Below are 12,145 nucleotides of genomic sequence, written 5' to 3' on the forward strand. Positions count from 1 at the left end.
GAGAGATGAAGAAGAAAGGGATCAGTGTTTCATCTCCGGGTATAACTCTCCATAATTATCTGCATAGGGCCCGTGTTTACACATGCACTCTCATGAGGTTAGAGTTAGAGCTAATCCATTACTGAAGCTTAACATGTGATAATGCTGCAGAGCTATTGTTTTTGCAGGCAATGTGGAAAAATTCACTTTAACAAATAAACGGCGGTTAGCAAACAACAGATAAGAGAAAATTCAAGCTTCTGATTCTTCGAAATTAAATAAAACCTGAAAAAAGAAGAAAAACGTGTTTTAACTTCATTTGGGAATTTGCCCCTTTCAGATGACTAACTACCACCTCCTACTAATAATCATAATCGTTATTTGCGCAAATATAACCAAGTAATATGAGTTTTCTATGTTGTCCCTGAAAGCAGCACGTGGTCGCCCATAAACATTTTGGGCTGCTGTGATTGGTCTAAGTTGAGCCGTGTCAACGTGCCGAGTCTACATACTCGCTCTCACACTACAACTTGACAGCTGAACAGTACGCTCGTAGGAGTGAGTTACACCTGGGTAAACTTACTGCTTCGTCTCCGTGGAGTTCACCTGTTTTACGGAGGAGACCCGGAGGAGAGAGATGGCCTCCAAGGAGAGTTTTAACGACTTGGGATGCAGTTCTTCCGAGGAGGACAGCAGCCGTGCGGACTTGACAGAGGAGTCGGGGGAAGAGAAGGCATCTCCCGTGGTGCGTCGGCATCACCCCTTCAGCGTGGAGGCGCTCATGTCCGGGAGAAAGACGCACAGCCGGAGTGGAGAGTCCGCCTGCTTTACACCGAAGGAAAGTTCGGTGGCTTTGTCCCCGACGGGGTTAAACTCCTTGTATGTGAGCCGGGAGACGTGCACCCCTCCCGGGGGAAGCCAAAAGAGCTTAACTGCTGCCCCCTCGTCGCCAGTGAAGTCTGAAACATCAGAGTCAGAGGACTGCGCACCGTGGGTTACTACCAGCGCCTTTTCCACACAACCTCGTAAGTTTCTCCTCTCATATTAAACGCCATGAAACTTATTTATAGCTAATTTCATTATTCAGTATCCTGCAGATGTTTTCAGTTTTTTTCCTAAATACTGGAAAGTAATTCTCTGTAAGCTGTGCTGCAAAGACGCATTCTGTTAATTGGTTGTTTACTGAAAAGTAAGGCTAGAGTGTAAATAGTATTATTTATCTGGCTGGGGTTGGTAGGCTGTAGCCAACTACTCAGTTTTTACATTCAAATCAAATTTTGAGATAATCAAATGATTTAATGACCCTTCTTAAATCCTAATTGTTTCTTTTCCCAGGTCACCTCAGTCCTGCCTGCCAGCTGAGGAAACACAAGACCAACAGGAAGCCCCGCACACCCTTCACCACATCCCAGCTCCTCGCTCTGGAGAGGAAATTCAGGCAGAAGCAATACCTGTCCATCGCCGAGCGAGCCGAGTTCTCCTCCTCCTTAACTCTCACAGAGACTCAGGTGAAGATCTGGTTCCAGAATCGCCGAGCCAAAGCCAAGAGGCTCCAGGAGGCCGAGCTGGAGAAACTCAAGATGGCTGCTGATGCCAAGACGGCTGCAGTGGCAGCCGTTGCTGCTGGAGCTTTACACCCTGGCTTTAGGTTACCACTGTCACTGGGTGCCATGTCACTATATGGACAGTCATACTCCTCTGCATATCACCACCACAGACCCATCCTGCCCATTTCCCCTTTAGGAGTGTACGCTGCTCCTTTGGGCTACAGCATGTACCACTTATAAAAATGGAAATATCAGCGACTAAAGGATTCCAAAAAAATGAACACGGAGGAAATGTGCTCAAAAATCTCTATGTATAATGTACAGTTTCAACTGCACAAGAAGTGTTTGTAATAACTTTCTGAGCACTTCAGAATCTGTTTAAAGATCTATTTTCCCAACAGTGAGGATAAGAGAAACTTCCTCTCTTGCCCCTTTTGGACTGCCTGTTTACACAACTTGTCTTTATGAGGAGGGGTGTTACTGTCCAGCTCTTTATAACCTTCAGTTGTTTACTTCTGCAATAATTGAGCAGGGCGAGGACTTGCACTGGGAATCATAATGCAGACTTTCCAATTAAGTCTTACTACTTAACAGATAAAGCACCTGGGGCCTTAAACTCAAGACACTTTGCATGGATGAGTGGGTCTTTCAGCAACTCAGGCAACTTTTTGTCTTTTTAAAAGAATTTTTTCAATCTTTTTGAAATTCAAATTCAGGTTATTTGTGTCTTTTTAGCAGTAAGATTCATCCCTCTAACTGTATGCTATTGTAATTACAGTTTTGTTGATGTTTTCTCTTGTAGCAATAAAAGTATTTTCATTACACCCTAATTTCTTTACGAGACATTTACAGAGCATAGACATATTTATTCTCTTTAAAATGCAATGCTGGAAATGTATGAATTGTGTATTTATGATTATGAGAACATGGTACAAAATTTCTAACCGAGTATGTATTTATATTGTTCTTCTCCCTTTGAAAGGGCCTGCAGTGTGCTATGCAGTTTATATATATATATTTTTTTTTTCATTTATATGAACCAAACTATTAAAGGCTCACAGACTGTTTCCTTTAAATGACATTCAATTTTATGTCTTAAAAAAAAGTAGCAAAATTTAAACATGTGCAGCGTTCACTCAACATATCTCAAAAAAATCAAGCGGTATGTAAGTTAAACCAAATAGCTGTGTTGCTCTTCTTCTTCAGCACTTTTCAGCTACAGCTGCTTTCTGTGTGTGTGTGTGTGTTTGTGTGGTTTAATCCCATGTCTGTGTTTCCCATCAGACAGTGGTCAGTTCAAGGCAATGTTTGACAAACCATAAATGACACCCATAAATTATCCAACTTCACAGAGAGTTCCCGTTATGACTGAGCTGTCTCTTACCGCATTTGTCAAACTTTTCTTTCCCGTTATAAAGCTCAGATGGATTTTCAAGAATTATGTGTTGTTTTGACCATGACGGTGCACTGATGACCGATAATGAGGCTTTTAAGTTTCACAACAGTAGCATAAAAACACAAGTTTTGGGAGTTGCGAGTTAAGGATCTGTAGTTGTTGCCTTTCATTTTCCTTTATGTCATATTGATTTTACATTTCTGGAGCTCACCAGAAATAGCTGCAATATTTTTGTTGAAACAATCAATGGTAAACTTTCTGTGTCGTTATGGACGAGGTGTCGAATGTCAAAATTATATTAGCTATATCACTCATTTATGACTTATCTAGCTGAGTAGCTCTCTTATATGTTACGGCTCTTATCCTACTTGGTGCCTTAATAAACTTAATGTGACCGATCACTGCTGAGTTAGGCTTGAATTAGCCACTTTTTACCAGACCCGTCCACCTTAGTGCCATGTTTTATAGAGTGACTGTGATGGTGTGTGGGTCCTCTGCGTTGTTGCAATTGTAAAAGCAGCTTACAACTTCCGTGTGACTTTGATGTAATGAGGAAATCGTTTATAGGCAGTGGTGTTTTTATGAGGTTCCTCTTTAATCAGAACAAGGCTGTGAGGCGAGGCAGACAGTCTAAGGGGAAGTGGCAACCAAAGAAGTAGTTTACACAAGCAAGCAATCAGCTTAATGAAGAGCAGATTGTCAGGAGAGACTCAGAATCACTTGTGAAACGTCATGTTTGTACTAATTGCTGGAGGAGTGTTGCATTTTAGTGGCGGAGAATTCATAATTGCCGGTCCTTTAGTTTGGAAAGTTGTCATTAGGACTGGCGATTGCTTTTCATCTTTTTTAGTTGATGTTCATCTGACAATGATTGGGCATATTTGCGGTTTTGTTTGTTACTTAAAGACAACATGTGATTAAGAGAGTCTCTGGTTCCAGGTCTTGTGCATGTCTCCTGCCTCCTCTGGTGGCTGTTTGTAACACAGCAGCATGGGGAAAAAACTAAGTATAAGAAGGTCACATTGCAACCTAAATATGCATAAAGTACAGTTTTATACAGCAAACTGCAACACCACATGAAAATACAGTCACCAAGTTGGGAAGTATTACCAGTGACATGTTTAGAGACTATACTGAACAAGCATTGAATGTCCATGGAGAATCATTTGCTGTACTTCTCTGAAAACAAGGTTTTGGAATATCTAATTCACTTATAAAATAACTGCATAAATATACACACTTACAGGTACAGGTGATTGCTTTTTTAATGAATCAAGGAACAGTAAAACCTTTGTGGTGGCCCACAGCTTTTGGACTCCTTTCCTTAGGGATGTAGAGATGTGGAATTAAAAAAAACCCAAAACTCTAGTACGGTGCTGTTTTCAGTTCATTAGATCACCCAAGTTTGCTCAATCTGTATAATTCTGCTTCATCACATGTATTCTTTGCCTTTAAGGTAAGCTGGGGACACCAACAGTTAACGTGTCAGGACAAACTGAACACAACAACCTATAATGCTTGGTGGGGTAGAAAAATGTTTTCTAAGAATAAGCCAGAAAGACTGGAACCAGCAGCTCACAGCTGGACAAACTGCCCTGCATGTTTGAGACATGTAAATGTGCTTTTCACAGGATTCATAATAATTGCAAAGCAATAATAATATTAAAAAAACAGCATTGAAGATTCTCACTTCGCAATGGTGTATTCTCTTTTGTGCAAATACTATTAAAGCCATAGGCAGTGACGCCCACAAACAACGAGAAAGGCTCGGTGAGCTTCCATGTAGAGACAAGGACACATGCACGAGAATTCTGTTATTAGTGTGTGTCCATGTGATGTGTGATTGGTGTTTGGAGGTATCCCTCGAGAGCAATGCAAAAGCAGATGCAGGGATATTCCCTGCAGCAGCCTAGCGGAAGAGGAGGGTGGCCAAGGCTTCTAAAAATCACACTGGACAGGCACACACATATGCCTGTTCCACGGGATCCCATATTTTAAGTCTTTGTTTAACCATCACATAAGTGCAAACACACACAGTGGAAAACAAACAGTTATATTTGAACAGAAAATACAATAATCACTGAGAACTTTACTGTAACATGCATCACTCCATGAATCATGGATTTATTTGTGCATGCTGGCATTAATTGGCTTAAACCAGTGTGTTTGTGTCATTATGAATCCAGCTGTGGAAACCTACAAGTTTCAGGCCTGTAGCATTTCTGCAGTATTTGCAGCATTCCCAGATTGGCTCAACCCAGTTCCTAAACGAATTGGCTTAATGCTTTTTGACTCTTGAAGCTGTTCCATATACAGCATGACGACTTCAATTGCGGTAGGAACTTTACATGAAATGAAACACTTGCACTCATCAGGCAGCTTGTTTTTCTCTGTTCGTGTCCCATTTCACACACATACACAGTTGCCATTTTCACGATGAATAGTCACTATGGAAATTTTATGAAATAACTTAGTCAACATTGTTTACACATACAGCAATAAGAGTGACACTCTAATGAGTCTTATAAACTAAAAGGATCTGCAGGTCCACAGTGTATTTTATGCTTCTCAGTCATAGTCATGCTTAAATGCATCTCTCTGCTACTGTAAAATCAAGCCTCAAAGAGGCTTCTGAAAGCACGGCTAAAAGGCGATTTTTACCGCTTGCACTGTGTCTTTCATGTCATGAATAACCTGCTAATGCAAATGTTATACTTGCTTATCTGAAACCACAACGGCATCTTAAGTTTTCACTCGTGCTCTCGATGCAGCACTTGGAAAAGAATATGAGAGACCGATGCTGATTTAGGTTTGATTGCCGGGAAATGGAGATCCTCATGCAAATGCTGAGCAGCTGTGGTAAAGTGGTTCGGATTTACTCAAGAGAAAACAAAGCTTAGCTGATTAGTGGTATTACTTCTGAAATTCACAAATAAACACACTGAGCATGTTTACAGAATGTGTTCCAGGGATTCTTTGATAACAGTTGTGATGCTATTTTAATAAAATTGTATTTTGATGCAGTAGACTGAAGGATCGAAACTAGGCTGGGTTTAAAGTATTACTAGATATGCAATAAAACAATAACAGTGTAGTGCTGCAAATAAAGATACTCCTATCAGTGACAGGGGAGGTAACATAAATGAGCAACTCCCGATTTTATGAATGAAATCAAAAATATTGTAACAGATTGTCTGTTAATTTAGATGGATGTAAGCCTGAAAACCTTTCTCACGATTAAATCATTTGAGCTCAATAAGAGAAGGAAGGCCTCAAATTTCAGTTCTACAGCCCACACAAATGTCGCCTGCTTATTCACCTCATTAGCAAAAGCAGAGACGAGTTGAATGGAGGAGAAGTTGATGAGACTTTCAAGGATGGTGAAGAACCTGTTCCACCTTATATCCAGCAGGTGTCACTACAACAATAATTTTCATCAGAAGTAGCCCCACTGTGCCACCAAAAAAATACAAAATACAAAATCCTCCAAAGCCTTTCCAAAATCACGCTGCTTTAAATTGCTATTAAAATAGTAGCAATTAAAATTTATTTGTCAGTGGTCTAAAATAAAAAAAAGGTTGGTATTTTTTTCTATCACATAAACTGCTGATAATTGGAGTCTTTTAGGTAGAGGAGAATGTGTCTAAATGGAGCATTTAAGGGGGGAGGGGGATGTTTTTTTGGAAAATGCAGATGATGCTGCACAACGAGAAGAAAACACGCTATATTTCTGGTATTGCTCCACCACCTGTTTGCATCTAAGTGCTGGGTGTGTGTATGTTCACGGCAGAAGGAAGCCTTGAGCTTAAGTGTATGTGGACAAAGAGAAAGAGTCTGAGCACTCTACCTGTGCCATGTCCATTCAATTAATTATAACTAGCTGAGTTGTCACGGGCGTTTTGCTTCATGTGCTTCCACAATTACTCAGAGACACAAGCCCATGCACCCAAGCCTGGCATCACCGTAGCACCTTTCCAGCTTACAAATTAATGTCACAGTGAGAAAGACTGACATTATAGCTCTCGGCCTCTCTCATTTTTTCTTCCACCTTATGCACACTAACCAAACACACATACAACACACACACTCTCCCTGTCTCACACAGTCACACACACATAGTTGTTATTGCTCCCGTTGCCTCATCTTCTCTTCTCTTGCCTCGCTCCCTGTCACAGACCCGATATGAACACGAGGTGATAAGCTTTTGGCAGACATGTTTCATGCGGTATCTGTATTTTCCAGAACACAGACACAGAATAATGGCAATACTCCAGGCAAAGAAAAATATATGATTTGTTTAATTTAAACAAATTTTTAATTACCAAGTGTCACCTGATTTTTAATATATTCTTCAGAATACAATAGTGGTTTTCTAAAATGAGAGTACTTAGCTTAGTATGGGGGAGGCTCATTGCTTTGTCATGTTTGTACACAACAATGATGCTTTATGGACTGAGCTGGTGGCTTGGTTGAAATTACTGCTTTGCAGTAGCTAGCTTCATATACCTTGTAGAAAAACCTAGTTTCTATACATATAAATCATCTTATACATACAATTTTAAGTTTCAGCGTTAAGTCCAGGGCATTTAATAGCAAGATTTGATTGATTTTTTTCCTACCTTTACACATTTGTAGCTAGAATAAAGGAGCTTTAAAAGATGCGATGATAAACAATGTGCTGCTATAAGTTACCATAAATGACCAATTACCATTTACTAACTGCCTTGAAAGTAAACAAGGGGGGGAACAAAGTCTGGATTTTCTGTATCCATACGCTTTATCTAAAAGATATTGTCTGTCAGTGATAACATGTGGTCCAAAGGCTTTCCTAGGCTTGTGTTCACTCATGCAAGTAAATGCCACAAATATAATATGGGTCACCATGGGTCTTTTTAATTCAGTAAATGCTTGCATACATGCTCAGCGGTTTGTTTACATGCTACTATAACACGTAATGGTGGCTGTATAGTGTGGTGACTTTAATGCAAAGACTTCCCCAACACATCCACCCTGACAGTGCTGTTGATCATCTATGTGCAATATCTCGGTCTTTAAATGTTCTGTGCAATATTTTTGGCTTGTGCATGTTAGGATGCCTGGGTCGTTGACCCAGGGTTTTTTGAGTTTATTATATTATTTATAATTTATAGTCTTTGGGTTTTTGTTAGAGTCATGTCTTATGGTTTGTCTCTGTGTAATCCTTAGTTGCTGTCTCCCCTGTCCGTTATATCCCTGTGTCCAGTCAGTGTCTGTGTCTGCCCAGGTCCCACGTCTCTGTTCCCTCTGTTGTAGTGCCTGCATGTGAGTCTGTGTCTTTGTTCAGTCTGTGTTATGTGTTTCCTGTTTTACTTTGAAGGTCTCTGTCTTATCTCAGTGTGTTCAGTTTACGCTTCCTTGTCTCGTCAGTTCTGATTTGCCCCAGCTGTGTTTCCCTCCTGTTGTCCATTCCCTGATTGCTCCCTCTATGTATTTAAGCCCTGTGTTTCAGTTTGTCATTGTTGTGATCTACTCTTATCTACACTCATGTATGCTGTGTGTTTTGTTTTTCCCCTGCCTATGTTAATGTTTGTACTTTGGAAGTTTGTTATTGCACACAGCCGTCACATAACAGTGCAATTATTTAGGTCCCAGTCTGTTTCAATGTTTCCTACACATACACAATGTTCCACTCACATATGTATACATATACACTGTTTTTTATTTTATTCTATTTATTTAATTATTTATTTATTTTTTTCCGCCTTCGTTGTACATTGGTTTCTCTTCTTCTTACTTTAGCACCTTTGTGGTCCAGTTACCCAATTTCGCTGTGCAAGAAACTGCACAATGACAATAAAAAGCTCTAAGACTAAGTCTAAGTCTAAGACTTGATCTCTATTTACATATCTCTAAAAATAGATTTTAATTGGCCCATAAGAACAGACCTACACCTTGATTAAAAAACTATCCACCTATTCATCTTCTTTCACTTATTTAATTTAGGGTCATGGAGGGACTGGAGCTGACATTGGGCAAAAGGGATGGTACAAGGGCTAACACACAGAGACACATAATTTATGATCACATTAACACCAACAGCCAACTTAGACTAATCAATTAAACTAATCCAGCGCATGCCCTTAGGCTGCTGAAGAAAGTAGGACCCACACAACAAACAGATGTTGAATGATCTCAAAGCACTAAAAGCAGGGCCAGCGGCATCTCCCATCAGTTTATCCATGATGTACAACAACATGAAAAAGCTCAAGCCATTGTTACCAAGACATGGACACACCCATAATTAATGACAGACACTACAGATTCGACTGGGATGCTTATGCATCACAGTGAAGTCTGCTTCCAAAGACAAAAGCCAAATGCATCCCACAAGATGGCAACAATTTAAAGGATAGATGCAAATGGCCAAGAAATGTTATGACGCAAAGCTATTTTACACGCAAAAAGAGAGACTGCCTTCCAGGGGTGTAATTTCCAGGGGGGCTAGGATGGTTATGACCCCCCCCCCCCCCCCTCCCCAATAATCCGACCCAACCAATATAACCTCCCCAATAAAATTATGAATTGACTTGCGTAAATAGGCTGTTGATTTTTTTTTTACTCATTTCAGTTATTACCAGCAAAATAATTGCATGTTTAATCATCTGGGAATTTACCCAGATTTATTTTTTCATTTAGAGAGAGATCTTGTTCAATGTTCAGCACAAAGTTACACTGATGCTGCCTTCACTTTGGTAAGTTTTAAGTTTTTCACAATAAAAGCAGTGCTTGCCCTGCTTGCTCTAATACAATACCACTGATGTATACTATAATAATTAAAAAAGACTACTGAAAATGTATGGATACAATTTCAAATGCTGTTAATTTATCCTAAATTAGTCCATCACTGACTTTGTCTTTATGTGTGTTTAAGATTTCATAGCTAAAACCCACTCATTATAAAATGCACTTTAATTATGAATGTCGTGACAACTATCATTTAAACAAACAAACAAGCAAGCAAACAAAAAAATCACAATTCTACTTTGATGTATGACACCTTATGTATTACAGGGGTCTTTCCATTTGTATTTTTTAGATTGTACCCCCAGTTTTTCAGCCACAACCCCCCCCAACCCCCCCCAACCCCCCCCCCCCCCAAAAAAAAAAACAAACAAAAAAAACATATGCTAAGGCAGTGTTGTAATATTCAAATTGGTCTAATAAAATGAACAATACAAAACAAAAAGTTTTAAGATTGCTTAAACCACTTTACAAATATTGACCCTGTCAAACCTTTCCTTAAAAAACAAATAAATAAAAAACCCTCATAGATTTGACTGCAGCTGTGATGTTGTATGACCTTTTAATAGTCAATTAAACACGTTCCATGGGGCCAGCTTTGAATCAAGTTTGCAGCCATGTGATTTGCAGGCTGTCGAAACCATATGATGTGTGAGAACATTGCTTTGGGATAAAAGCTATTTATAGATTCTCATGTATAACTTCATGGGCTTTTTTATTGTTTGTTTGCTCATTAGGAATCATTAGGGATGGTAAATAATGGTAAATGGCCTGCATTTGTATAGCGCTTTTCTAGTCCATAGGACCCCAAAGCGCTTTACACTACATTCAGTCATCCACCCATTCACACACACATTCACACACTGGCGATAGCAAGCTACATTGTAGCCACAGCTGCCCTGGGGCGCACTGACAGAGGCGAGGCTGCCGGACACAGGCGCCACCGGGCCCTCTGACCACCACCAGTAGGCAAACACGGGGTTAGTATCTTGCCCAAGGATATTTAGCATGCAGCCAGGATGCAGCCTGGGATCGAACCACCGACCTTCTGATTAGTGGCTGACCTGCTCTGCCACCTGAGATACATGTGCATAATACAGGAAGAATTATGCACATGTATCTGCACCAGTTATAAGGGATGGGATGGGATCGGTGTGTGTGTGTGTGTGTGTGTGTATGTGGAGTAGTAGGGAAGAGGGGGCATGGATGACTGTTACATATCTGCATGAATTTGAGTGTTAGGAGCACACAAGCGATCACAGATGATTGGGCTGTACATCACATGTGTGAGATATGGATGGATGTAATGATCTCTACATGTTGGTCTAACGTGTAGCAGATGTTTTAAAGATTACAGGATGAATGCTTTAGTAACCAATTCATTTAGTAAACTGATTAGCTACTGTGTACCATTAGAACAGCTTTAGTGCCCATTGGCAGGGATTGGCAGTGATTCTGCCACTCTCTCATATTCTACTGGTGTCCTGCTAGGTTGAGATACGTCCACCGCAAAGGCCACAGAATATGATTCAGTTTAAAACCATTCATCCTGGAAGTGACCACACTTTTGAATGATTTATCATCACCCTTCCCTTTAAAGTAGACATAAAACACTATATGAATAAAGGCTAATTTACACCATGGAGTCCTATACTGAAAAACTGTCATAGATATAACACTATGACGATGATTTAAGATAAAACATATTTTAAGTTTATAGAACATGTTTTGTACTTGTGCCAGAACAGACATCACCAGATTGATTGGATGGTTGCTGCTAATAGACTAAATTATAGTAGCTAACTAGTGATAAAAACGGTAACTCAGTGGAGGGAAATTAAAAGAAAACAAATAAAAATAAGTGCTTGTGTAGCACCTGTGGCTGCAGCAATGTTAAAAACCAAGAATATGCTGTCCACTTTCACTCTGTCTCTTAAGTAGCACAGTAAGTGGTTTGTTGGCTAGCTAAACGGAAATGGGAAAATCCCCTTATAAGCCTTAATGTTAGGATTGATTGAGCACTTCATCAAGCAAGGACTGTGTGCAGGAGAGCCTGTATGAGTCAGGTGCAGCTGTGGTTCACCGGACTGACAAGCTGGAGTCAGACACTCTGATTTTTCCTCGTCCAACTGGATGTACCAAGCAGCTCAATCAGCCAATGTTAGCAAGATGTGATCAGCACTATTATATGCAGTAATACAGACTTTCTTTTCCCCAAAACACCCAAACAGTTTTGGGTGGTACTTCTATTGCCAGGTGTACGTTACATTACATATTTGAGCTAAAAAAAACAACTTACCGTTGCAACGTGTGCTTTGTATTTTCAATGTGGGAAAATACTATAGATGCGTAAAGAGCTGTACGGGGTGAAATGAACCTAAATTCTCAGTTTTCTCATCAGTTGATTGGTTTTCCTCATGTCTGACTCCAGCTTGTCAGTCCA

The 12,145-nt window shown here is 40.0% G+C and overlaps 1 protein-coding gene across 1 annotated transcript; it reads left to right on the top strand.

The window, feature by feature from the left end:
* Window positions 1-521: 521 nt before the first annotated feature.
* On the top strand, window positions 522-3,203 carry msx2b (muscle segment homeobox 2b). Its single transcript, XM_085287978.1, has 2 exons — window positions 522-1,004; window positions 1,315-3,203. The coding sequence occupies exons 1-2, from the start codon at window positions 617-619 to the stop codon at window positions 1,764-1,766; spliced, it is 840 nt and encodes a 279-aa protein (XP_085144104.1). The 5' UTR covers window positions 522-616; the 3' UTR covers window positions 1,767-3,203.
* Window positions 3,204-12,145: the final 8,942 nt, after the last annotated feature.

Source organism: Mchenga conophoros, linkage group LG10 (assembly GCF_057382185.1).
Source record: "Mchenga conophoros isolate Kocher_MC1m ecotype Shallow Benthic linkage group LG10, M_conophoros_male_GT1.1, whole genome shotgun sequence".
NCBI classification, from domain to species: Eukaryota; Metazoa; Chordata; class Actinopteri; order Cichliformes; family Cichlidae; genus Mchenga; species Mchenga conophoros.

What these genes read in the sequence shown, in the direction of transcription:
- msx2b (XM_085287978.1), top strand. Translation starts at nt 617, where the DNA reads ATGGCCTCCAAGGAGAGTTTTAACGACTTGGGATGCAGTTCTTCCGAG. An exon ending in CGCCTTTTCCACACAACCTC is followed by an intron (nt 1,005 to 1,314) that starts GTAAGTTTCTCC and finishes TTCTTTTCCCAG; the next exon opens with GTCACCTCAGTCCTGCCTGC.